This window comes from Fusarium vanettenii (assembly GCF_000151355.1).
Source record: "Fusarium vanettenii 77-13-4 chromosome 6 genomic scaffold NECHAsca_37_chr6_2_0, whole genome shotgun sequence".
Lineage (NCBI taxonomy): Eukaryota > Fungi > Ascomycota > Sordariomycetes > Hypocreales > Nectriaceae > Fusarium > Fusarium vanettenii.
This window is the reverse complement of record NW_003315849.1, coordinates 185,984-211,583: the sequence shown is the minus strand read 5'-3', so window position 1 is coordinate 211,583 and position 25,600 is coordinate 185,984. Positions and strand designations below refer to the sequence as shown.

The 25,600-nt window shown below is 50.5% G+C and overlaps 10 protein-coding genes across 10 annotated transcripts; 5 read left to right on the top strand and 5 right to left on the bottom strand.

Annotated features, from left to right (window-relative positions):
* Positions 1-963: 963 nt before the first annotated feature.
* NECHADRAFT_42462 (uncharacterized protein) lies at positions 964-2,033 on the bottom strand (the record flags this gene model as incomplete). Its single annotated transcript, XM_003042126.1, has 5 exons — positions 964-1,064; positions 1,118-1,270; positions 1,321-1,421; positions 1,470-1,903; positions 1,950-2,033. 5 exons carry the CDS (start codon positions 2,031-2,033, stop codon positions 964-966), a joined length of 873 nt encoding a protein of 290 aa, XP_003042172.1.
* An 842-nt stretch (positions 2,034-2,875) lies between these two features.
* On the bottom strand, positions 2,876-4,400 carry NECHADRAFT_42421 (uncharacterized protein; the record flags this gene model as incomplete). The annotated part of the gene is made up of 2 exons (XM_003042125.1): positions 2,876-4,138; positions 4,191-4,400. The coding sequence occupies 2 exons, from the start codon at positions 4,398-4,400 to the stop codon at positions 2,876-2,878; spliced, it is 1,473 nt and encodes a 490-aa protein (XP_003042171.1).
* Positions 4,401-4,618: 218 nt separating this feature from the next.
* NECHADRAFT_42524 (uncharacterized protein) lies at positions 4,619-6,033 on the top strand (the record flags this gene model as incomplete). The annotated part of the gene is made up of 2 exons (XM_003042199.1): positions 4,619-5,050; positions 5,098-6,033. 2 exons carry the CDS (start codon positions 4,619-4,621, stop codon positions 6,031-6,033), a joined length of 1,368 nt encoding a protein of 455 aa, XP_003042245.1.
* A 641-nt stretch (positions 6,034-6,674) lies between these two features.
* Positions 6,675-8,185, top strand: NECHADRAFT_42636 (uncharacterized protein; the record flags this gene model as incomplete). The annotated part of the gene is made up of 2 exons (XM_003042198.1): positions 6,675-7,156; positions 7,210-8,185. The coding sequence occupies 2 exons, from the start codon at positions 6,675-6,677 to the stop codon at positions 8,183-8,185; spliced, it is 1,458 nt and encodes a 485-aa protein (XP_003042244.1).
* Positions 8,186-8,624: 439 nt separating this feature from the next.
* On the top strand, positions 8,625-10,735 carry NECHADRAFT_81220 (uncharacterized protein; the record flags this gene model as incomplete). The annotated part of the gene is made up of 5 exons (XM_003042197.1): positions 8,625-8,711; positions 8,765-9,040; positions 9,110-9,793; positions 9,875-10,586; positions 10,689-10,735. The coding sequence occupies 5 exons, from the start codon at positions 8,625-8,627 to the stop codon at positions 10,733-10,735; spliced, it is 1,806 nt and encodes a 601-aa protein (XP_003042243.1).
* A 364-nt stretch (positions 10,736-11,099) lies between these two features.
* NECHADRAFT_94121 (uncharacterized protein) lies at positions 11,100-12,592 on the bottom strand (the record flags this gene model as incomplete). The annotated part of the gene is made up of 3 exons (XM_003042124.1): positions 11,100-11,228; positions 11,277-12,364; positions 12,415-12,592. 3 exons carry the CDS (start codon positions 12,590-12,592, stop codon positions 11,100-11,102), a joined length of 1,395 nt encoding a protein of 464 aa, XP_003042170.1.
* A 303-nt stretch (positions 12,593-12,895) lies between these two features.
* Positions 12,896-14,002, bottom strand: NECHADRAFT_94120 (uncharacterized protein; the record flags this gene model as incomplete). The annotated part of the gene is made up of 2 exons (XM_003042123.1): positions 12,896-13,822; positions 13,892-14,002. The coding sequence occupies 2 exons, from the start codon at positions 14,000-14,002 to the stop codon at positions 12,896-12,898; spliced, it is 1,038 nt and encodes a 345-aa protein (XP_003042169.1).
* Positions 14,003-14,462: 460 nt separating this feature from the next.
* On the top strand, positions 14,463-16,556 carry NECHADRAFT_81217 (uncharacterized protein; the record flags this gene model as incomplete). Its single annotated transcript, XM_003042196.1, has 1 exon — positions 14,463-16,556. The coding sequence occupies one exon, from the start codon at positions 14,463-14,465 to the stop codon at positions 16,554-16,556; it is 2,094 nt and encodes a 697-aa protein (XP_003042242.1).
* A 1,780-nt stretch (positions 16,557-18,336) lies between these two features.
* On the top strand, positions 18,337-20,253 carry NECHADRAFT_42519 (uncharacterized protein; the record flags this gene model as incomplete). The annotated part of the gene is made up of 1 exon (XM_003042195.1): positions 18,337-20,253. The coding sequence occupies one exon, from the start codon at positions 18,337-18,339 to the stop codon at positions 20,251-20,253; it is 1,917 nt and encodes a 638-aa protein (XP_003042241.1).
* Positions 20,254-21,555: 1,302 nt separating this feature from the next.
* On the bottom strand, positions 21,556-22,554 carry NECHADRAFT_81215 (uncharacterized protein; the record flags this gene model as incomplete). Its single annotated transcript, XM_003042122.1, has 1 exon — positions 21,556-22,554. The coding sequence occupies one exon, from the start codon at positions 22,552-22,554 to the stop codon at positions 21,556-21,558; it is 999 nt and encodes a 332-aa protein (XP_003042168.1).
* Positions 22,555-25,600: the final 3,046 nt, after the last annotated feature.

Sequence of the window (25,600 nt, the reverse complement as noted above, 5' to 3'; positions counted from 1 at the left end):
GCGGTTCGGTGTATAAGCAACTACCGAAGATGAACTGACGTTATATCTTGATTATACTGATCCTAGCAAAAGATCTCCCCGGTGCTATCCAAAGTGGTCCCAGAGCCTCCAATCGCTTCATGTATCAGCATCATACCGACACTTGGATCCCTGGCGGTGGGGGTCAATCTGATCAATGCGTTGTGGTTAAAGTGGACCGGCGAGTTCTAACCTTATACCGCCTATGCCCCGAGAGTTCAAGTTCTGCTGTTCTCTCGTTTCTTTCGTTGGTGGTGATGTGGGAATTGCGACGGGAGATGCCTTCGTGATGGTCTGCACACTTGCATCTCACCTCCGATCCGAAGTACAGACGGATGTCATAGACGCAGTATTATTTCACCACATGTCTATTTTACGATTATCTTAAAATTAAAACAAGGAAGAATGTATAGCATGTAGTAGTACTGGTAGTTGTTTATATCGTTCGTGGTAAGCGACTCTCGTGTAGTTACCCATACCTCGTGCATTTTCCCCTTGCAGAACCGAGACGTAAGGAACCCAACCACCAAGCCACAATCCGATCTAATAGAAGCGGGGTCTAGTACATCCTTTCGATAGTCGATGACTTGCCGGCACGAAAATATCTCTCGGGTTAAAGACTACCGAACTGATAAGCTCACTGGGCGAAAGGGCAGACTGCTAGTACGAACTGGGCGTGCCACGTGGTGAAGCAATGCCCAGGAGAGCAGCGAGGTTACATGGAAACATCAACCATGGTCCGAATTCAAGCTCTTCCAAGTAACAAGACCGTGGTTACCTTGGTCAAGTCGCTTTGGATAAACCGATCTTTCATGATTTTTCTTGAATAAATGAGCCAAACAGAGGCTGGAAGAATCAAAAAGGCATTCCTTCCAGAAGGACATGCTAAGCTATAGTACACTTTTCCTACCTACCATCCCTGAGAATGGTACCTAAAACCACTGTCTACTCAAAGATATCATCCTGAGCACCGTCCATGAAACCCATACGCTGGTTGTACGTGGGAGTCTTGCCATTGGGAGGAGAAACATTGTTACCCTCAGCCTCTGCACACAACATCAGTATTCATTCCATGCATTATTCGACGGGGCTTGCTTACGGTTCCAGGCCATCATCTGCTTGGGTCCCTTGACACACTTGGTAGGGTCGTCGCGGCACCAGACGGGGGGCTTGGGTGTGCCGAGCTTCTTGGTGGACGTGCTGCCCGTGACTTTGCAGCGGTGGTTCTGCATGTACATGTTGGGCTGACCACCTGTAATATCGTTAGGTATTGTTTATGAAACTCGGGTATAGGAAGCTTACAGCCGTCGGGGATCCAGAGCCAGGCACAGTAGCAGCCCTCTTCGGGGCACGCGGGAAGATCGGCTGGGACGTCGTACCAGGTCTTGCGGAAGAAGGGAGAGCTGACAGGAGTTAGTTTCAACTGGGGTGAGTTAAAGGAGGAGACGTACTAGTATCGAACGGAGAACACGACAAGGTTGTCCATTGTAACCTTCTTGATATCGCTCTCATAGGAAATGGCCCAGGCTGTTCCACCGGTTGTCTCAATACTCCTGGTGTGCAACTCGCCACCGGAACCATCTCCACCATCCATAAGACATCCAGGAGGGTTTCCAGGTCCTCTCCAAGGCATGGAGCGGTTCTTGCCATCCTGCCAGTCGGTGGTCAGACTGCCATCATACGACAGGGTCGTAAAGGCGCGGTTGTTGGCCAACTCGGTCATAAAGGACTTTCCGGCGGGAAGCTCGAGGAACTCTCCATCGGGAGGAGGCACAAGGTCGCAGCCGCGGTCGGCTTGCATCCACCATTGGCTCTTTGGGAGGTCGTAGAGAGGGTTCACGGCGAGGTTGGTGTTAGGACTGTCGACAGAGGAGTCGTTTCCGCCCTAAAGATGTTAGATTTGATAGAGGTTGTTGGAGGAGGTGGTTTACCTTGCAGTACATGCCTGGGTTCCACGAGGCAATGTGAGCACTCGCAGAAGCGGCGAGACCGAGGAGAACAGCAGAAGTGTACATGATGAATTTGAATCTAAATGTTTAAAGAGTGTGTTGAAGTTGTATCGATCAATGATGAACGAATGAAGGGACGATGCAAACTAGGCACCAAAGAAACGAATGTAAAACTGCACAAACAAGATGATGTTTCTTCTTCCACGATAAAGACATCCTTTCAGTTATATACTTTTCCAATAAGGTCTCAAATCGAGTAACACCAAGAGAGGAGATCCCCTCGCTCCCCTCCCCCTTCATCTCAAATCGTCAAACAAAAACCCGGGAGCGGCCGCCACTAGGGACAGGGATATAGATGAAACGAGCTGACCTGCCAAGAAACGGTCGAGGCGCCCATTCACAAAGAAGAGATCTTCGACATCCCTGCTGAGGCGGCCGCTTTCCTGGGAGGATTTGCCCAGAGTCTTGGGAATGTTTCAACGTTGTGGGATGGTGTTGCGGGCTAGTTTAGTCTGATGTGCTCTGTAGCGTACAGGTTAAATTGAGGATCGACTCGGGGGCTTTGGTTTCGTCTCGTAGATGCCTGATTCAGGAGAGTAGTAGGGCTGAGTTGGGAATTACCAACCCGATACGCCATTCTAGTAGTGATGATTCAGCATAGAGTGCGTGGTTCTTTTCTGCAGGTATCGTGAGATGGGTCAGCGTTGAGATTAAGATGGGCCTTGGTCAATGCGAACTGCGGCGTTACATCACGACTCTTGGATAAAGGCCATTGGCTCTTTATTACGGTCTTACTTTTCTAACACAGCTTCAAACATTGACAGAACTTTTCTCAACATAACCTCCCTGGACCTAACGCCTTGAATCATCCCTGAGTCAACTCCCAAGTCATCCTCTAAGTAAAGTCTTTAACCCTCCTCCTTGTCCATGTCGTCACGACGACGCTTGCCATCCCTCTTGCCCCGTTTGCCGTTAATGGTGCCCTTGCTACCCTTGGCCTCGCTCATGGACTTCATCTCGATCCTCGCGTGACGCTGCGCCTCCTGAATACGGCTCTGGAACGTCATGACCTCCTCCTTCTCGCTGGGGTACTCGGTCAGCTTCTTTCCGAGCGCCGCCTCGATACGCGCGTAGATCTCAAGGTCGTACTGAGTCACCAGGTTGATGGCGACACCAGACTTTCCGGCACGGGCGGTTCGGCCGACTCGGTGGATATAAGTCTTTGAGTCCTGCGGCATGTCGTAGTTGAGCACCACGTCGACCTTGGGAATGTCCAGACCTCGCGCCGCAACGTCAGTGGCTACGAGAATGTCGCGGGTGCCGGCGCGGAACTTGTTGAGCGCCCCCAGACGTGATGACTGCGAGAGTTGGCCGTGCAGGGGAATCGCGCCGAAGCCAAGCGTCCTCAACAGAATAGCCACACGTTGGGTTTCCCACACGGTCCGGGTGAAGACGATGGTTGACTTTCCGGTGTGCTCGTTGACCAGGTAGACGAGGTATGTGTCCTTCTGGGGGAAAGGTATGAACATGTAGTGCTGGATCAGGGTAGACACGGTCTGGTACTTGTTGGAGCTGATGCTCACGCGGACGGGGTCCCTCAGACTGGCTCGCTGCAGACTCTCGATCTTGGAGCTGAGAGTAGCAGAGAAGAGATATGTGCGTCGCTCTCGAGGGATGAACTTGAGGATCTTGTCGATGCTGGGACCGAAATCCATGTCCAGGAGACGATCAGCCTCATCCATGATGAGGTACTTGAGTGTTCTTAGAGAGAAACCCTTGGTCTTCTCAAGATGATCCACCAAGCGACCCGGAGTCGCAACAATGATATGAGGCTTCTTTCCAAGCGCAATCGCCTGAGGAACCATATCCAGACCTCCCACAATGACGGCGCATCGCAGTGAAATCAGCGATCCCAGCGCTTCAAAGGCTTGGCCGATCTGGGTCGCCAACTCTCGGGTCGGGGCGAGGACGAGGCCGAACAGAGGCTGGGGCTTGTCGAGAAGAGCCTGGAGAACGGGGAGGGCGAAAGCGGCAGTCTTTCCACTACCAGTCTCTGCGAGGCCGATAATGTCGCGACCTTGGAGAGCGACGGGGATGGACTTTTCTTGGATCGGGGTCGGGTACTTGTAATTGAGGGCCTCGCAGGCTTCGCAGAGAGCGTCGTTGACACCCTAGGCCAATGTTAGCATTCTGAAACTATGCGAACGGCCAAGATTGTCCTACCAGGTCCTTGAACGTCTTCTTGGGAGCATCAGGTGTCTCCTCAGCGGAAGGTTCCTCTAGAGTAGCAGACTCCTCCTCAGACTCCTCCTCAGGCTCCTCATCCTCATCCTCAGAGGCTGGCTCAGCAGAAACCTCCTTGACCACAGGCTTCTTAGCCTTGGGCGCATCGTGCGCGACCTTTCTTCGCTTTGCGCTCTTGACGTTGGCCATTTTGCGTTTGCGTAAAGATTATCTCGTCCTGGAAAAGGTTCATCCAACCTTTAACTCGGTCGAGAAACAAAAGTTTAGTGGGTCCCTTATCGCACGTGCGCTAGTCTTATCGCTTGTCCCCTCCAACTTTTTTTTCTTTCCCTGCGATTTGCGACGGAGATCCATTCGCAGCTTGCAGCTTCATTTCAGCAACTTTTCTCTACAACACCAATTCGAAAATGGCGCGTAAACGAACAAAGAAGAGAACTCACGTAGGTGCGAACAACCCCGAGGTTGATGCTCCTGGCCATGCCTCGGCACGCGACCCCAAGTCCATGGTGATTCGAATTGGCGCTGGCGAGGTCGGTTCCAGCGTTAGCCAGCTTGCGGCCGACGTGCGAAAAGTCATGGAGCCCGGTACTGCCAGTCGATTGAGGGAGCGGAGGGGAAACCGATTGAAGGATTACGCCGTCATGTGTGGTCCATTGGGAGTTACTCACCTGCTTCTGTTTTCGCGGTCAGAGAGCGGCAACACCAACCTTCGAGTCGCCTTGACGCCTCGAGGACCTACCATGAACTTTCGCGTGGAAAAGTACTCGCTGTGCAAGGATGTACAGCGAGCGCAGAAGCACCCCAAGGGTGGCGGCAAGGAGTTTATCACTCCTCCTCTGGTAAGAAGCTTCGTGTTGTTGAGAATGCTTCCGCTAACAAATCTCAGCTGGTCATGAACAACTTTAGCCGTCCCGATTCGGATTCCAAGTCAAAAGTTCCCAAGCACCTCGAATCCCTCGCTACGACCGTATTCCAGTCCCTCTTCCCTCCCATCAACCCCCAAGCTACACCTCTCAAGTCGATCCGACGAGTATTGCTCTTGAACCGCGAACAATCAGAGGAGGACGATGGCACATTTATCCTCAACTTCCGACATTATGCCATTACAACAAAGTCGACGACAGTCTCGAAGCCCCTGCGAAGACTTAACGCGGCCGAGCAGTTTGTGTCTTCAAAGACCAACCGGAAAGGCAAGATGCCAAACCTTGGAAAGCTAGAGGATATTGCCGACTTTTTGATCGGAGGCGAGAATGGAGATGGTTACATGACGGATGCGACGAGCGGTAGCGAGATGGATACAGACGCCGAGGTCGAGATCCTGGACTCTACAACCCGAAAAGTCTTGTCTGCCAAGGCCAGGCAACAAGCTGCTCAGGCTGAGGCCGAGGCCGGTATCGAAGAGGAAAACGTGGAGCGCCGTGCTGTGAAGCTGGTCGAGCTCGGTCCCCGCATGCGCCTACGCCTGACCAAGGTGGAAGAGGGTCTCTGCTCAGGCAAGGTCATGTGGCACGAGTATGTGCACAAGTCCAAGGAGGAGATCAAGGAGCTGGAGAAGCGATGGGAGAAGAGACGGCAAGAAAAGGAGGCGCGAAAGAAGGAGCAAAAGGCCAACGTGGAGCGCAAGAAGGCTGCCAAGGCCAAGAACGGCAACAAGGACGGTGAAGATGACGAGGACGAGTTTGAGTATGACTATGACAGCGACATGGATGTCGATGAGTTTGACAGTGAAGGCTTGGCTGGGGATGCCGAGTACAAGGTCAATGAGAAGATGGAGGAGGACGGCGAATGGGAGGATGAGGAAGAGGAGATTGCCAACAGCTGATGTGGCACTTCTGGGCTCGTATCTTGGTTGTAATTCGGCGTTGTACATATCTCTGGGTCCCTGGGCAATGAATACCTTGTCGATTCTTTGTGAAATGCTCAGATCAAGTGCCCGAACAGTGAGAATGGTCACCATTGTGCTAACGAACATTTTGTCTTGAAATGAGGCCTACTACATATAACTCATGGAAACGTATTTATGGCATCCTAACTGTTGCCCGAGGTCACCGTCGGCAAATTCTAGACTGCAGGGGCTATATACAGAGTCTTTCAAGCATTTATATAATCCTTGCCTGCGCCCGACAAATGTGAGGCTGTCGAGAGAATAATGAGGCGACGTTCATTTTCTCACGCCCGCGTATAGGGTAAACAACTCACACAGTTCATCTCCCTCTTCTATTTAATCTACGACGAGCGACCGATCAACTCAACATCCTTTGAAAGGCCAAGCGGTTATTCATCATCAATATCCTGCCTAGAGCATCACTACTTGGGTAACACTGTATTTTCAACCTCTCTCATCAGTCGCTCTCGATATGAAACCCTGGATCGTGAGTTGTCCTGCCAACTGTGTAACTTGAGACTCCTTGCAGCTCACGCGACTCACCGACATCCCCCCAGGTTGACACAAGAACACACATCATGTTTCGTCTACCCGCTAGAACTCTATGTATCTATGGCCCGGCGCTCAAGCGAGCGTCGGCGCGTTCCACACAAGCACGCTTCTCGTCCACTGCGTCGAAAGCTGGTGGTGGGTATGCGTGGCCTGTAGTCGCCATTGTCGGCACTGGAGGGGCTAGCCTATACATCTTTACCGGCAAGGACGACAAGAAGCCCTCTCCATCATCCAGATCGGGCGACGTCCTTCCTCTACAAGACTTTGTTGCTGAAGACCAGATCTCTGTCGAGTCTCCCATCAAGGCGTTGACCCTTCAGACTGCGGATGCCAAACTGCGCCGAGATGTCCATACTTTCGCCTTTGAAGGACACGGAGGTGTCAAGGGTCGGGTAGATGTTGCGCGAGTATCAAGCAACAACCCTATCGAGGATGACTGGGATCTTAAGGTGGCCAAGGGCATTGGTGGCGCTGGTACGCTATACTCTGGCGTCTATGATGGACATGCGTAAGTCGCTCTCGGACTGTGAACCAAGGTCAATTGCTAATACATGGAAATAGTGGTTGGGCAACTTCAAAGGTATTGAGAGGGGCTCTTGTTCCGTATGTATCGGGTGCTCTGTCCAGCATCAAAGCCGGTAGCTCTAATGAGCTGGTCGACGACGCCATCAAGCAGGCCTTTGAGCGGCTCGATAATCGTATCTACGACAACGCTTTGAAGGCTATGAAGGCAGGTCACGAACCAGGTTCAGCTGAGGTTATTTCCGCCATCGCACCCGCCATCGCAGGCTCATGCGCTCTTCTTTCCATCTACGAACCTCGCACCTCGACCTTGCGAACTGCTGTCACTGGAGACTCCCGCGCCGTTCGTGGTGCTTGGTCGCAAGAAGGACGCAAGTATGAGGCTGATGTTCTGAGCAAGGACCAGACTGGCTTCAACCAGGATGAGGTTGATAGACTCGACCGCGAGCATCCTGGAGAGAAGGACGACATCCTCAACCCCAACTCTGGACGACTCTTGGGTATGGCTGTCACCAGAGCTTTTGGCGATCATCGTTGGAAGTGGTCAGACGAGCTCATTCGTACGGCGCGAGACAACTTTTACGGCACATCCCCACGACCCAACTTCAAGACACCCCCATACATGACTGCCCGACCCGAAGTGACGACTCGCAAGGTCCAAAGCGAAGACTTTGTCATCCTCGCCTCAGACGGTCTCTGGGATGTGATCAGCGACGACGATGCTGTCAAGTGCGTCTCACGCTGGCTCGCGGCCAAGAAGGCCGGTAAGCCGGAGCCCTTCAAGGAGACCAAGTTCGATGGCAAGCCGAGGGATGGGTGGCAGGCTACGCCGGAGCACTTTGTCATTGAGGATCTGGACAGCGCGGCTGTTTGTCTGGTCAAGAATGCGCTTGGGGGGTCGAGGAGGGGGTTGTTTTTGGGGGCCTTGACGACGTATTCGCCCATGAGTCGGAATGTGAGGGATGATATGACGGTGCAGGTTATTTTCTTCAAGGACCCTTATGAGAAGAAGTGAGTGGGAGCCGGTTTGGTAGAAGGAGGGCATGTCGATTATGGTTACGTAGGGGCTGCTGCGGGTAGGAGTGCCCCACAGTGTGCCGGCTATTTGAGGCAGCTTCGGCACTGTACAAACCTCCCTCTTTCAACATCATCACAAGCATCAATCAACTAACTATGTTTTCAGGGCAGAGTCCTGAGTGCCGATTGTTGGTGACCCACCTAACTGTCGCGCTTTCAGAGCTGCCAATGTCAAATCATCTTCACACAGGCCTCTTCCATTCTTCTAGTTGGTCAAATTGCCCAGAGCCTGCTTTCAAATATCACATGAGTGGCTGTAGGTAACACCGCAGCCTGGTTCAGTCAAAACAAGACCCCACCATGTCGTCAGCTTCTCTGACATTTAGGATACTCTCACACAAGTTATGATTCCACGATAAACGTGTCACAATCCGAACATGGTGAACTGCACCTATAACACAACCGTTCCGGGGAAGGACATTGCATCCTATCCGGAGCCGTATGAAGACATTGAGGGGGTCGGCGTAAGCTCTGACTGACAGAACTATCACATCTGCTAACAGTTCGATCTTATTAGGTTCTTGTGGGGTTTCTCGGAACAGCGTGGTTGATGATTGCTATTATCCTTGTCTACTACTTGGTCTTCTTCGACCCAGAACTTGACCCATTTGCCAACACTTCTCGCCAAGCACACATGGGAGAGTCCGAAACTTTATACAAACCGAACCCAATCGACATAATGCTACTCAGCTTTATCCGCAGAGTTAGTGGGAAACTCATTACCCGCTTTGGCTGTTTTGGAGGCGATAGCCGACCCTCTCGCCTCTCCAGGCTTCAACGGAGTATGACAGGGGTAAGATTGCATGCGCATTTCTGCAGTCCTTCTCTCCCTGATCTAACCGGATCTTCTTCCTTTACGCAGTGCATCTTGAACTTTGTCGACCTTCAGCTGATTGCCGGGCTCGGGATCCTCATCAGCGGCTTTCTATCTCTCAGCAAGGACCTGTCCACCTACCATTGGTCCATGATTGTCTACCTCTCATGGCTCTCTAATGTTACACATCTATCCGGCCTGACAGCTCTCCGAGGCTACTTTCACACTCGTCAGTGGGAGCGAGGATGGCGACTCGCTCTCATGTTTATCTTCATTGTAATTCTAATGATCGCTCTGGGTCCAACGGCCTTTTTCGACTGGACCGAAGATCCAATGGATAATGCAGTCGCCGAACCAGCATCTTCTGCCTGGTGTTTCTTCTCCCCTCGTCAGGCTTTGGAAGCATTTCGAGAGCGGGGATACTACGGATGGTTATTCTCTGAGACGAAAGGCTTCCAGTCCATGATTGTGAGCATGATACTGTTGGTGTTCAACTTTTTCATCAGGACTTTACGTATATTTAGTTCTGTCTCTGGAGCCATCGATCGCCGCGTGCGAAAAAGGGTGAGCCAGCTGGCGAAACGTGGTCTCCGCAGACTCAGACAGAGTCGACGGCCGTTCTCATGGGCATTAAATCAGAGGCAGTGGGATCTGATGGTGGTCAAACCTTGTCTAGCAGCGTTCCTGGTCCTGCGCCTCTATGTTGATATCTTTGTATCCACATCATCCGAGGTAAGTATTGTTTTCTAACGCTAGTCTGAGGAGTCTAGGGAGCGCTACAAGTAGTTATCGGCTAACACGATCACTCGGTAGGTTTATTGGTTACTCATTTCGAGCTTATGGGCTACGCTCCACCTTGATGGGCTGAGAACAACCGCCTCAAAATACAGGGAACAACCGTCAGACGAGAGCATCACATGGACATTTGGCCAGACTCTCCCCGTCTTGATGCTCCTTGGACCGGCCATAACGGCGGTCGGGGCCTTTTTTGGCGACTCCGAACATACCGACTACCCCTCGGATCCTCCCACCTCCGTTGAAGTGGACAGAAGTGCAGGACTAGACCGCCAGTCTTTAACTCACACCAGGAGCATTTCAGGGAGTGGGTTTGAGGGACGGCCTGCTCTTGGAGGTGAAAGTGAGACATCTCTCCTTGGACCCGGAGCAAGAGACACAACGGCGCAAGTTGGGATGCAATTCGAAACCGACACAAATAATCAAGCCGTGGAGTGGTTGGAGCGGAACTACTATGAAACCAACTGGGCTCCCCCGATATGCTTTTGGTCCTGTCTGCAGATATCCTTAGTTGGGATCTTCCTGGTGACCCCCATTTTAACGTATTTCACCGGCGGCACCCCCCTCAACTTGCTGTTTATGTTATGGGTCTGGACACTTTTTGGACAGCCAGCAGCGATATTCTCGATAATTCTTGTCAATGTTGCTGGTGAGGAGTTTGTGGGAGGGAGAAAGTGGCTCAGCCATGGGGCAGTCTGTCATGGGCTGACCTTTGGCTTTTGCCTTCTTGGTGCGTCATCTTTGGTTGTCTCTTTTTTTGGGTTTGGGATAATAGCCTTGCCTCGCGTGTATGGCGTTTCCGCTTTTGTACTCTTTTGTATCTCGTCTACAGGGGGTATTATGGTGTATGAGGCTTTGATGTTTTTCCAAGCAAGGTAAAGTGCTGGAAGATGTGGATAACGAGGTGGAGTTGCTATGTATGATGAGTTTATAAAAGAGGGAGGGGATTTAAAAGGTTTGTAAATAGAGATAGTATTTTAGTTGGCTTTGGTAGGGGCTTTCTGTGTTATCTAGCCCACTGCTGCTTTGAGCGAGCAGAAACCTGTCGAGTACGTATGTACGCTTTTCCTATGTTGAGGGTTAAAGAAATAACAAAAAATGCGACTTCATACATGCTAGCTTGATCCTGGAACTCCATTTTCTTATTCTTAAACTGTAGTTATATAAAAGAATGGAGAGATACACTAAATAGGAATTTGTCAAGAATAAACCCATTCATAGGACAAACATCTACTGCCTTCTCTCATGACTGAGAACTCGATACATCAGCTGAGACGAGAGGAATATTTCCTAGAGCCCTCTCTCCTTTTGAACCCTCCATGAGGCTATTCACGACTTCCTGTCCAGGTTGCTTCTCCCTCCATCGCCACGCCTTCACAGCAGGCCGATCTAAACCCACACCCTCTATGATGTCGACAACCCAGTTTCCGATGTTTGGCAGGTATTTAAAGGCGTGCCCACTTCCAGCAGTTGCAACTACTAGACTCTCTTGGCCAGGCACGCGGTCGATCACATAGTGGTTGTCGAAGGAGTCATTGTACCAGCACAGTCTTGTCAGCCAGATATCGATGCCTTCAGCTTCCAGCTCGGGGAGGTACTCGGCCAGGAACTTGCGCAAGACACGCAGGGCCTGTTCTGGGATCTTGGTGATTTGTTCTTTCTCGGTCCATCTTGTGACAGGCTCACTGCGCTCTCGGCCATCTGCTTGTACTTTTGGGTTTGTGTACTTGGTGCCGCGATAGCCGATCTTGAGGTGACCATGCTCATCCACAGGGAACCCGTAGATTCCGCCTTCGGCACCTTCTCGCATGTTGAACGAAAACGATGGGAAGCGCGAAGGTGAGAATCGTTCACGGAGAGGTGAGGACTCGGGGATCTTGAGGATTATGACGGAGCCTGCGGTTGTTTCGGCGAGGTTGTCGAGGGATGGCACGAGGGTTGGTGTCCAGCCGCCAGCTGCGATGATTGTGATGATTGATGAGTGGGATTTACCGTCTCCTGTACGGATACCAGTCACTTTGCCATTGGCATCTTGGATGGTGGATATCAAGCGACCGGCAGCTGGGTCGAGAATAAAGCGCACGCCGAGAGACTTGGCTTTGTGTAGAGCAAATAGACAGGCCTTATCGGCCACTGCAATACCGCCTGTTGTGTCAAGCACACCAAGTGCCTTCTTGCTGAAGGGTTGCATTGCCGACGTTCTGCCTTTCTCAGCCGCGAGCCGAAGATGATTCTCGTCATTGTTGATGAGCTGTGTTCCTTTCTGGCCGGCAGCTTCCATGTTGTCCACGGTGGCTCTTTCAAAGTCTGGGAGGGTTGTAGAGTTAGATAGCGAGAGGAAGCCATTGTTGATCCAAACGACGTCGTTAGACGTCATGCCTGGAGGCACTGACGAGCCGCCAGCTTTAAGCTCTGCGTTCCAGGAATCCCAAGCCTTGAGAGCTTCGGCGCTGAGGCCTTGGTACTCGGTTTGAGCGCCATATGCGGAGCGGATGATCTTGTTGATGTCTATGCATCGTCAGTTCCGGAAATGTTGACGTGAATGATCCAGGACGAACCGGCAGACGCAGCATCGCAGCCTTCGGTATAGGAATAGAGAGTCTTTTCGTACGGCTGTTTGTCAAAAACAGTGACATTTGTGTACCCTCGGCGAGCGAGATGGATTGCCGTGCTGAGCCCAAAGATACCGGCACCGACAATGATGATGGCGTCGGCCTTGGCGGGAGGGGTTGACATGTTGATAAGAGTTGCCGGGTTGAGTTGAGGATGTAGAGTTTCCGTGACGGATATAGGAAAGTTTGATAGATAGTCTATTGAGGCGTTGCGGCATATATGTGAGTTTCCGATTCGATAGCGGATAAGCCACTCCGTTGAGAGAGCACGTAATATCAGGCTCGGCTTGCGCCGGACAACACCTCCGATCCCGCAGTTGATCGGCACTGGGATGTTGGAGAAGCACGATTGGGCATCCAGTTACTTCTAGATCTAGATTGCAATCATGTAGACCAAACCAATCTTTTTGAATAATCTAGTTGTAGATCATGTTCCTTGCGTAGACTTGATCTCGTTGACTGGTGAGAGCGGCTTCCCAGTCTTGAACAATGCCTTGATGTTATCAAACGCCTCCCTTTCACCCTTCTGGAACGACAGATCCGTCAGACCAGCAATATGCGGCTGAATCACCACCTTGTCGCTCTTTCTAAAGTAGTCATTGATGTTTGGCTCGCCCAAAAACACGTCCAGGCCAGCTCGTGTGATTTTCCCACTTTCTAGAGCCTCGATAAGAGCGTCCTCGTTGATAATTGGGCCGCGGGCTGTGTTGACGATGAAGGCCCCGTCCTTCATCATGGCAAACTCCTTTGCCGAGATCAAGTTTGTTGTCTCTTTGTTGAGCGGGCAGTTGACTGATACAACGTCTGATTCAGCCAGCAACTCGTTTAAAGACGAGCAGTAAGAGGCACTGTACTTGGCTTCGTCTTCTGGGCTCAGTTGCCGTCGGTTGTAGTACTTGATCTTCATGTTGAAGACGGCTGCCCGCTTTGCGACATACTTGCCGATTGTGCCCATTCCGATGATACCAAGCGTCATACCCGTCGGATCTCTGCTCGGGACTACAATACGGTTCCAAGTACCATTGCGAGCATCTCGCTCACCGCGGTAAGCGTCTCTGATGACGGCCAGAGTCAAGAAAAAGGACATGTCGGCGGTGGCCTCCGCCACAGCATCGATGGTGTTGGAGAGGTAGATGTTGTTCTGAGTCAACCAGTCAAGGTCAAAGTCGTCGTAGCCGGCAGAGGCAGAGGCGATGATGCGACAGTGTGGAGTGAGCGGCCCGAAGAGTTTCTCGTTGAAGGGACGGAAGGGAGGTCTTCCCATACGAATGACAAAGGCATCGATTGGGCCATGCTCTGCGATCATGAGAGGGAGCTGTTCCATGGCTTGCTGGTGGTTGGTAACGTCGAGGACCTGGGGGTGGTTAGTCGTTTTCAGTTCCAATAAGAACCCCCGAAAGAACTATTGAGGTTGTTAACTTACATCGTAGTCGAAGTCCTTTTGAAACTCTTTGAGGTAGTCATCCCCGATAAACTTGGGTTTTCCGAGGCACACAACGCGGGGTTTCCTCTCGGACTTGGGGGCCAAAGACATTGTGGGATACCGAGATAAGCGATTTTGGGTAGAAAATATCCTGCCGATTTGATTGAAGTGTTTTATAAGGATACAAATGAGAAAGACGGTACTTGAGAAAGAAGAGATGGTGAAGACGGGTGAGAGTTGCGGATTACGATGTGTTTTCCGCTGTGGAGTCGACGTGAAGCACGAGAATAGCTCACATTTCGGAGTATGATTACCGAAGACGATGATCCTGGTTGTCAAACTACTTGTCGAAAAGGAAGCTAAGTCAATCAACTGGTAGAAATATTCTCAAGATCAAAAGTGAGTATCTTTCTCAACTTGACATGAGACCTCCCTAGGCCTGGCTTCTGCACACATGGATTCAGTACGGCCAGGCCAGTGCACAGGTGACATCGGCCTTATGACGTTGTAATCACCATCCTCGAAGCAACCTTGTCGCTCCAATCTTCACCATCTCCTCAACGGACTCATTATGTCTACCTCTGAGTTGGAGACACATTATCTGCCTCTTGACACATCCCGGAAACAGATCAGGCTACTAGAGATTATCTCCATCACACCAAAGATCATCTGCAAGTTCCACACCGTATCTCTCCTGGATAACCCCTCATTCTGCGCCCTTTCCTACGTCTGGGGAGACGAAAGCGACACCCAAGACATTACGGTCAATGATTCTTACCGCAGCATCACCTCAAGCCTTGGCAATGCCCTAGAATATGCCGTCTTTCATTGGAGGGCCATCTTTCGGGACCGTGACGTCAGTTCTTGTCGGCTGTGGGCTGACGCTATCTGCATCAACCAGGCTGACAGCCAAGAGAAGGGCGAACAGGTACAGCTCATGAAAGAAGTTTACTCCATGGCCGAAGTCGTCTTTTGCGCTCTTGATTTCAAGGCACCAGAGAAAGAGATGCAATGCGCCTTTTATGCGCTTGGATCTATTGCAACAGGCGCAGATGAAGACGGCTTTGTCTCAGCACCCAACGAAGAACCAAAAATAGCCAAGATGCGTCGGGTGACGGAATATCTCGCCTTCTCTTGCCACCTGTCTCACCATCTTGGAGTAACAGTTGGCTCTGCAATCGATGCATTTTGCTGCCTGACGTATTGGAAGCGAGCATGGATATTCCAAGAAGTGGTGTTGGCTCGTCGACCCGTCTTTATCTATCGAACCTTGCTGATGGAACTGAGCAGGCTTTTGCATGCGCATTCTTGGCTTTCCGCTGCTCAAGGACAGATTACGCCAGAGGGAACCGACCAATCTGTTCGTGACGCAATAGATGAATTCGATGCGGCCATCTTTTTGTCTATCAATTGGGCGAGAACTCTTGTCGGGGCAGAGAAGGCGTCGGAAGATGCAAACCTGAGAAAACAACATCAAATGTCACGCAGGGCCATTGTGTCTACTGGTGGGACTCTGGAAGCAAGAGACCCAAAAGATCATGTTTATGCCCTCCTTGGGATTGCCGACCTTAAGCTCAAGCCAGACTATAGGCCAGAGAAATCTCTCGAGTCGGTTTACATCGATCTCTGCGCCGAGCTTATCGACCTCCCATCCGACTTCTCCTTCGAGTTTCTCTTTTTTCTTTATCATGCGGGGCTTGCTATGCAAGACGAGCTTGAGCAATCATACGAATTTGCTTCCTGGGTTCCCAACCTTCAGCGACGTATGTCGTCTGGAAGTGATGCCAACCCTCCTCGTCCTTTCGAACGATTGTGGGAAATACCCTCAGATATAAGCCCGTGGATGGACAGCGGTCCATCGCCCGATGTCTTTATACGAGAGCGGAGCTTATTTGTTCGCGCCGTCTTCGTTTCGACTGTCCTGGATCTGGGCCCAGTCATATCTTTCAACAATGACACTTGGTTATCCTTTGTCATGTTTTTATTCGAGATGCTCAACTCGCCGCCTTATGACACCCGCCATAGTCATCCTCTGGTGACTCTAACCAAGGCTTTGGGGGGCGAGTGTCAAGAAGAATATGTTTGGGAGATGCCAGAGATCTTGAGAATCATCAGAGTAATTCAATACCTCCTCGTCAACGGACAATCGACAAATGATACAGACGATAGTCCCTCCGAGTCAAAATACATGTATGCGTTTGGAGAGGAGTTTCTCTTTAATATAGGACTTGGAGAACCATGGAGGTGTAGGGTTTTGGATGAACCCCCGAGGCGGGTATTTGGCGACGGGCTGAGAGACCAACTCAACCCGGAAGAACAATATATGCTGTATCGCTCATCCATATTAGAGTTCCTGACAAGAATCTCAGATCAAACACAGTTTGAATTAGAAATAGCCCAAGCAGAGAAGGACGCGGAAAAGCTGTACCGAGGAAGGTCAAGATTAGCTCGAGCACCAGATGGGGGGTTCATGTTTGTACCTTGGAGCGCGGCGAAAGGTGACCACGTCGTTCTCCTCAAGGGTGTCGTGGAGTTTTTGCTGATTCGCAAGGTGGATGATTCATATCTTAATGTCGGGCGGTGTTCGTTTTCTACGCTTGAGAAGGAGATTGCGCATGAGGTTGGGCTGGGTGAGAGGGAGCTTGTGGGAATAGAGCTGCGATAGGACAGGATATGTCAATCATGGCGTCATAAGGTTTAAAGAACGATAGGTTAGTCTTTTTAATACACCTACGTCAAGAAGGAGAAAATGAATAGCTGTTTGGACATGATGTAGGGCGCCAGGACAGAGTTGTTTGTTGAAGTTATCTGGAAGATCTGTACTGAGAGCCTGAGCCTTGTCTACTTCGTCTTACTTTTTCTACTAGGATTGAGTAAGTCTTTTTCAACACAGGTTTACCAGCAAAAATTTAAGATTCCAATATTCCGCCATGGGTTCATTGATCAATGCTTGCGTGCTCAAACTGTTCAAATATCTCAAGGCTGCCTTAGCGAAAGCAAGATCGGAAGTGTCTCTTCATCCCTCGAGTTCCGGAGATTCACGTTATGGCGTTTCAAAACTGGAAAATCAAGGCTTGGAAAATAGTTCCTGATGTTGACTGTCAATGGAGGAGTACTGCTGAGCAGTTCGCTCGGGGCGGGTTAAAGTTGCAGTGAAATGGATGGATGCAAAGGGTCATGTGAAAAGTCAGCTGATGTAGCCTAATCCAACAACAATCATTGGAGTTGTCGAATTCACTCCTCTCGCTACAGGTTCTCGCTAATCGATATGCCGAGTTGGCGAGCGAAAGAGTTCTGTTGTGTAGGATACCACAGTTCTCGACCAGTTCCTTGGAGTGGCTTTCACCACCAAGACAAGTTTGGATCTACACCCCGTGGGGATGACCGGGGAAAGCCCCATGGGGTTGATCCGCGAAGTAACCCTCACGATGAAGGTGAATTTGATCTCGTGAGCAGATGGGACGACAATACTACCTTGAAGCATGGCCGGGGACTGTTCGAGCAAGGGTTTTCCGACTCGTATTCCGACGCTCTAGCGAGCAGCTTGAATGCGGAGAAGACCAAGACAGACAACGTACCCCACGATTCCTCGGGTCATCTGCACCGAAGAAGGGATAGAGTTGTCGGCTAAATAGGCTAACCGAAGAGGCGGTAGAAGTTTGCATGGTCATACAAGGTATATGGCATATATGGCAAGTTTAGCGAACTTTGACCTACGACGTGAGCTCATGGCAGATGCAAGGAAGCTCGTCCGGCGGGATGCTGAGGGGAGTCATGAACAGTGGCCCATTCGGTGCAAAGGGAGCCGAGCATGTTCAGTCACGTACCATTTCCCCCTCTGTTATGTATTTCATCTTTGTCAGCTTGCTGAATTGTCATCAGCGGCGTCTTCTGCCTCTCTGTGATGGCATCTCTAATAGTTCATTCGGTAGTCTATCCAGAACCTCTGATTCTCACTTACTAGTATAGATGACGTCTGTCTAGAAACGAATAGCTGTCAAAAACTGTCCTTCTGGCTGGTCTGTACGTTCTCAAGTATCGCATTCCGCAGGAGAACTGCATGGCAGCCCGCCTGGAAACCAGAGGCTTGGCACATAGACGAGATGGTCAGGCACAAATCCTCAGCTGCGAGTAAACCATTAAGCGGGGGCTAATGCCAGGTAATTTAGGCCGGGCGTGACATGGCGGAGTTGATGGGTATATAGCGTCACTCTAGCAGGGGTTTTCCGAATCCCGACGTCTTGGGGTACGCGCTCTCGGAAAGGAGCGAGGGATGCGAGTATAGCATCACATGGTTTTAAGACAGGATGAACTACACCAACGACAGACACTGAGAATAAAATGTATATAAAAGAGGTAAGAATCATGTAAGTTTATGGAATAGACACTCGACAGGCCTTTCCCAAGTTCTACAGGCCCTCTGTCTAGGGAACTCTCTCGTCAAGATGCACTTCTTCAGCAAAACAACCACCTACGCTATTCTCTGCGGTAGCGTAGCCCAGACTGTTCATGCTGCCGCCGTCGCTACTCCTCCTACTTCTGTTCCAAAGCCTCCTTCTCCTGAGCCCATCACCCTCAAGCAACTTCCCCTTCCTCCCATTTCACCCAGCGACGACGTCGGTGCTTGTACGAAGCAGATCAACTCTCGCGGAACGGGATGCATCGCAAATGGTGTCTTTGAAACGTTCCAGTCTGGAGACTTTTTGCCTGATGGAAAGCATGTTATCGCCATGGTCACCTTTACTGGTGCGCCTGCTGCCCCGGCTGCTGGAAGCATCTACTCTGGCCCGCAGGTCATCATCGTCAAGACAGATGGCAAGACGTTTACTAACGGGGACCCCTGGAAGTGCATCACTTGTGGTATTCCTGAAAAGAACGCCGTTGGAATCAGCGTCAAGTACGACTATCCTCAGGCCTTTAAGGATGGCAAACGTCTTCTCATCGGACACAACATCCTCGACTGTGGCACCAACCAGTTGACTAGCGAGAGCTGCAAACCGGAAAACACCCACATCTACCCTCTCCGTTGGAATGTTGCTGCCGATGGTTCCGGCCCGAGTGGTGAGATTCGTGAGCTGCGACTGCACCCGGATAATGTCCATCTCGAGTTCAGCTCCTTCACCTTTGCCGGTGGCAGCATTGGACAGTATGCCTACTTTTCTCGACTCGTCTTTAACCCCTCACCCAAGACTGGAACTCCCCTTTCGCCGCGGTATGACCTGGAAAATGTTACCATTCTGCACAATCCCGAAGGAATTGCCCCCATCACCGCCAAGGGCAAGGTTCTTTCTTTGAATCCTCAGGCCATTACTGTTGGCGAGGCTCGCGGCTTTAATGGCGACGGAACAGAGCTTACCTATGTCGGAAGCAACATTGAAAGCTGCAACAACGATGTCTTTGCTGTTCATCTTCAGACCGGAGTTGTCCGCCGCCTTACCAACCACCCTGAGTATCCTGACCCTCTGGCCTTCTCCCCTGATAACAAGTGGGTGGCTGTCATGGATACTCGGGGAAGTGGTCGCAACATGTTTATTGCAGGCATGCGAGGAATTCCGCCTTTGGTTGATATTGTTGGTGGTATTCTTCCAGCGTCGTCTCGCAATAACGGTCTTCGTCGATTCTTTCAGCCGTATCTCCTCGACTTTTACGGTGACCGTGGTAACTACTATGGTCAAAAGATCAACGGGGATAACAATGGCGTTCCTGGAAGTGGTGCCATCAATGACCCTGAGTGGAACGGCATGGCTGATCCACGATGGTCTCCTGATAGCAGGCAACTTGTCTTTTGGCAGACTCATACCGTCTCCCCTTCCTGTGGCGGTGCCAACCCTCTCACTTGCTATCCTTCAAAAGAGCAAGGTGGTCGTAACTATCGCATGTACATCGCGACCTTTACTAGCCGCAGCCCAAGCCCTCCTGCCCCGGTGAAGGAGCACTCCGACAACATCCCTTGGGGTGTACCTTATGTACCTGGATCTCAGGTTGCTCCTACGCCGGGCTTGGCGGGTGGTATCTATACGCTCTACGGCAAGGCTTCCGGCGAGGCCAAGGTCAACATCACCTGGGGCCAAGCACCCGAGATCGGAACCGTCAGCGTCGTGTACAATAACTACTCGCTCGACGGCAAGAGCTTCCTCAATGGGAACGAGACTGTGACGGGGTCTGTTGAGAATCTGACTGACTTTTCCTTTGACTGGTATTCGGATATTCGTCAGACGGGAGCTGTCAAAGGAACCAAGAAGACGAGCCCGGGAGGATTTCATGCCAACATTGATGTCATGATCAATGATTTGACTTCGACTGGTACTCTTATCACGACTCTGGACGGTGTTGAGTGGCGTAGTCCTCAGAGTGGTACTTGAGTGATGGAGGAGATCCTAGTGGTGGAGGGAGCCCAAGAACCTAGTCGTTTAGATGTTCTTAATCCGCACGCTTATTCGGAAAAGATATTGTCTTGATGAATAATTACTCAAGCTGCAAAGTTGTTTATGTAATTTGGCTTGCTCTCTTGCACTTTGGGTGACAGATAGTCAAAGTGGGTGGCACATAGGTTTGCTCCTCTGATAAGTCCTTGACCATCCCAAGGTCCCTCTTTGGACAAAGATCAGGACTTGAAGACACCAAAGTACAAAACTAACATGATAGTTGCGTCATATGGATGACCTTGCATACACCGAACTCGCCGGTGTCGTCTCACTCGTATGGCGATCCAGCTTCATTGGTCCAAACCAAAATACACAAACAGCTGATGCCTAAAGTGAGGCGCCGAGACATTGGGCCGCCACAAACAGCTGCAAGGCATGCCTTTTGTTAATGTACAACATGCGCGTTTGCCTGTAAGCCCACGCTTCCCCGCAGAGTTGGTTCGCCCTGCTCGTGTGCTTGGGTAACTTGAGACCAGGCTCCGGGCATGAAGCCTGCTTGTTTAGGCACGTAAATGTTGAGAGGTATAAAGAAGAGGAGGACCTCTGCTGACGTGAGGGTTTAGCCTCTCATCTCGAGTTCAACGGCAACGACACACACAATCTTTGTCTATTCGCTCACAAAGCCGTAGCTCTCCAACGGCAAGCTCATCATGGCAAAGAGGAACAGCTCCCTCACATCTCCGCGTCAGATTATTTCTTGCAAGCCTCAGCCTGGTACGCACTGCATCTGCGCGCTGGCTGGATACGTTGCGCCGAATTATGGTCAGATCAATGGAGATCGGCCTGGCGAGAGCAGTAAACCTGCAAAGTGATGGAGTCCGGAGACGTGTGTCTTTATGAGGTAAGTCTTCTCCAGCCTCCTTCTTCTGAAAGACAATTATTGAGCGGAAAGCATCTTTAGGATGACTATGGCGAGGCGAGTCATGCTGGTCATTACTTGTCGACATTCAGTGACTAGTTCTATCCACGCAGGAAAGATACATGAATGTTTTGCGTGCTGAAGTATGAGTGGAAAGATGAGTTAAATATATTAGGACGGAACCTATAACTCTTGGCGTATTTGACAATGCTTGTATCTATGATTCCCTGTTTTCTTTCTCACTTTTTCATTCTTCATCTGCGTTATTCCGCAACTTACGTTTTTTGGGATATACGAGGTTACCAAGCAGGAATATTATGAGGAAAACAATGGCTATCTTTTTGGCAAACTTGCCAGTTTGTTCGGATTCATCACTTTGTCTACTGATCATCCTCACCGGGTGCCCATTCTAGATATCTCCCCGAGTTTTCGTAGTGAAGCTGAAATCCAACTTTGGCTAGAGCCCCCCTCATAACCACCCCAATGGCACCCTCCTCGTCCTGACACCACTTTGCTCGCCCCCAATCATGATCAGACTCGTCTTCTCGGCGCATCCTGCAGTGGCCGAAATCGATCATGCAGACTCGGTACTCCTCCTTGCCTTGACGAACGACCATCATATTGTCGGGCCGAACGTCGGAGTTGAGAATATTGTTGTCGCCAAGGACATGAGTTATTCGAATTCCTTGATCTACAATGTTCTGCCATGAGGAACGTGGAGCAGATGATTTGAGGGAAGATAGGGTGAAGCCTTTCAGATATTCGATCAAGATGCCCTTCACTAGACATGTATCCTGCTGCTGCTCGTCGAGAGAGGTGCTCGGTTGGACCACTTGGAGAGTAACTTGGGCAAAAAGACGTGGAATCAAGTCTCCCTGGTGCTTTTGCAGAGCAGAATATGTTGCAACTTCAGCCCGAAAGTAGTTGAGCATCATATCGGCAAGCCAAGCCTCGTTCTCAGATGCATCCCAGTCGTCCTCGTCGTCATCTTCTTCGGAGTCTTCCTCGGCGTGAAGCCTACCAAGAAAATCCTGAAGATCTCCTGATTTGAGCTTGTGCAGAAATTCATCCTCGATATTAGCTGTCCATGGACCGACCCTTTCCCACTTGCGGAGGGAGCGTGCAAATCTTCGATCAAAGAGCTTGAGAAATGCCTGTGTTCCTTCGTCTAGGCCTAGTTGCCGTGCTGAGTCGGGAAGAATTTCCACCAGCATACCACAGGAGAATGTCCATTCTGGTTCAAATTTCTCAACCCTCACTAGAACCTCTGTTTGGTGATGAGAGGAAGAATCGTCGAGGGTGATTTTGAGGCAAAGGATTTGATCAATAGAGTATATGAGATGTTCCCTTTCTTGGGACTTGAAGTCGAGAGTTTCCATGGTTGCGTCGAACTGTCAGCAACGAGAGGGACAGAAAGCGACGGGTTCTCTAATGGAACAGGGGAAGACTGCAGAAGTTCCCTTTGGAGTTGAATATTGGCCGAATTATAATTTGCTGGAGTTGAGGAGAAAATAGACACATGAGTCGCAAGTATAAGCTGCAGGCAGCAAACGCCCATTGATACACCATGAAGGAAAACTACTGCCTATCCGGGTATTTGTCTGGCTCGCTGCCTGGAACACACAGCAAAATGAGCCAACGATGTTGCCCCTGGGCTCGCCGGTGACTCACACCACAACCATCCTGGTAGAAATCAAGCCCACAACATTATGGTATCTGCTTGACCGCTGAACCACACAGAGCAATGCCGATTCAAATATTTTGGAGGTAGAGTCAAACTGATGGTTAAAAAGTGTTGATGAAATGCTTGGCTCAGGAACTCGGTTTCGGGTGGAGGCGCAGAAAACGAAACTATTGATTGTGGCGCGCCACTAACGGTTGTGGAAATTACAATTTCTCGTAAGTTTCTGTGATCCTGAGTTGTCATAGGGCACCAATAAGGACCTCGGTGATGATTTGCAAAGGCAGAGCGGTGGGCAGAGCATGGGAAAGGGGAAAGTTGCTTGGAAGTTGATGCAATCATAGCAGCAGAAATGGCCTATCTCATCGAGTGTACATCCAGATAGGTATGGAGATAAATAAAGTAGGAATTAAGCTCATCATAGGCGCTCACGCCACGCCGCGCTGTCATGCAGTCCGTTTGCTAGAATTTCTCCTAGTTTCATCTTGACATCCAAAGCGTGAAGCCTTTGTGAAAGGCCCCGTGAGATGGCGTCGAGCTGGCAGTCAGTCCGGCGCTCGGCGTCTTGCCGCCCCTATCCACAACCAAGTCTCTAGCGCTCCCATGCCCCAGACACACCTGTTGGTTCAGCTCAGTATCCCCTGCTAGCTCACGAAGCTAACAGTTCCAGCCGATAGGGAGAGCGCGCAAGAAGTGTTGAAAAAGAGAGCTCAGCCGCTTCTCAGATCTTGTTCGACTTCTCTTTGCTCCACACGATCTGCCACTCTCGCATCCCCCACCGTTACAATGGTTGCCTCTAAGCTCTTCACAAGCGCCTTGACCTTCCTGGCCATCGGCATCGCCCACGCGACGAATTGTCGTCCATCCGACTCGAGCTCTTCAGCCGCAATCACAGAATCCACCACCTCGCTGGTTACCTCCGATTCCTCGACTTTGATCACCATTACAACTACTTCTTCGGCAAGCAGCGAGGCATCTACGACATCTGCTGCATCCACCACCACCTCGATTATCCCTCTTAACCCTAACTCGTGCTCCACCGATGCCGAGTGTCAAAATAAACCCATCTGTGTCAGAGGCGCCATCTGTTCATGCATAAGTGGCATATGTGCCGCTTACGTATAGACCAGTGTTGTTATACAGCTTGTCGAGGACGCTGGGCTTTACGGTTGGGTAGATTCAGGGATGGATTTTCAGCACGCAAGGCGTTCGATCATCATTTGGATTCTTCAGGGCGATTTCTTTGGACTTTTAGGAGACTTCTCTCTACCCGCAAAGTCTCGCTCTGCACATCTATTGGGCCCAGGTGAGATAGAAAGGAGGGGGGGAAATGCCTGGCAGTGGCTGTGATTAGTGCAGCTTGTTGGATGAGGATCGAGCATCCAGGCCACACAAGAAGCATCAGAGCCGTCCTCTCCCGTCACCAATAGCGTTGACTACTCAATCGAAAGATTATTTGAGCCATCCAGTTACTACATTCTCGAATATGCGAAATCAGGAAGTCAATCGAAAGCCTCATCGTTCAATGTTCCTATGAAGCCAGACAACTCATTTGGAACAGCCTGACTCCCAAGTCAGCCACGTCTTTTCTGGCACGACGACTATTCGGTAGATAGAGAGGGCCACTCGACACTGTCATCAGAAATTCCAAGCCGATCTCGGGATTTTTCAATCGGCCCCGAGACACTTGGCTGTGTGACAAAGAAAATAGTAGTGTTAGCATGGATGTTTGCCGAGACACTCCATGATCCGGAACACCAGCAAGACGTCATGATATCTTTGTTGCCACGTCATGTTCCGATCATGCCGATCATTGTTTGTCTATGCCGCGTCCATGGCTTCAGATCCTGCTCTTGAGTCTTGCAACTACCGAGGTTGCTCAGCATCGATGAGCGGAACAAGCAATGCAGACCTTCTCACTCTGCCACCTGTCTTGTCACAGAGATAAAAGATGATTTCGAGTATTATGCCGTCAATGACTTATGGGGTTGTCTTTCTTGCCACTACGAGAAGAAAAGTGTTTGAGTTGATCATATTGTCAGCGGAAACCGACTCAGTGGATGGTAATCACTCCGACCTATGAAGTGGAGTCACATCAAAGGAGGCGGAAAACGACGAAAACGTTTGGCTCGGGCAACAGAGCTGTGAGCTCCTCATTATCGCATGTTTGAGACACTTGCTTTAAATATTGAAAGGTGGCGTGCGGCAAACATTTGTGATTGCCATTGTTTCTTCTTTTGACGCTTTTAGGCTATCCCCAAGAGATCAGCCCAGCCTAGGCTTTTACTATCGAATGTATTATGGAAGAAGAAGGAGTGGTAAAGATCTCGACGGAAGTAGACGTAATGGCAGGTTCCCACCTATATAGCGACTAAGCAGCTCTATCAGTGAATATGGTAGGGAAAGAAACGAGATCATGCCCACGTCTTGGAACAGGCTCTCATGCCAAGCCGTCTCCCGCTGGTACAATGCAGGTCCTCGACTTGTTTCCCGTCCCGCAGCATGAAGATCACGGAACCTTGAGAGACTTGCAGTGAGTCAGTGATTTTAGCAATACACTTGCGTGTTTGATCGATCAACCGTGTCACCCCCGGCTCTCGGGTATCTCGCAGCAAAGGCGGCATCTTCACACAGCCCCATGCACCTCGGCTGTTCCTATCGTAGGGAGATTGGCTCATGCAACTGGATCCGAAGAGACCGCCACCAACGATCAGAAAACAGGACACTATTGAATGAGTATTTAA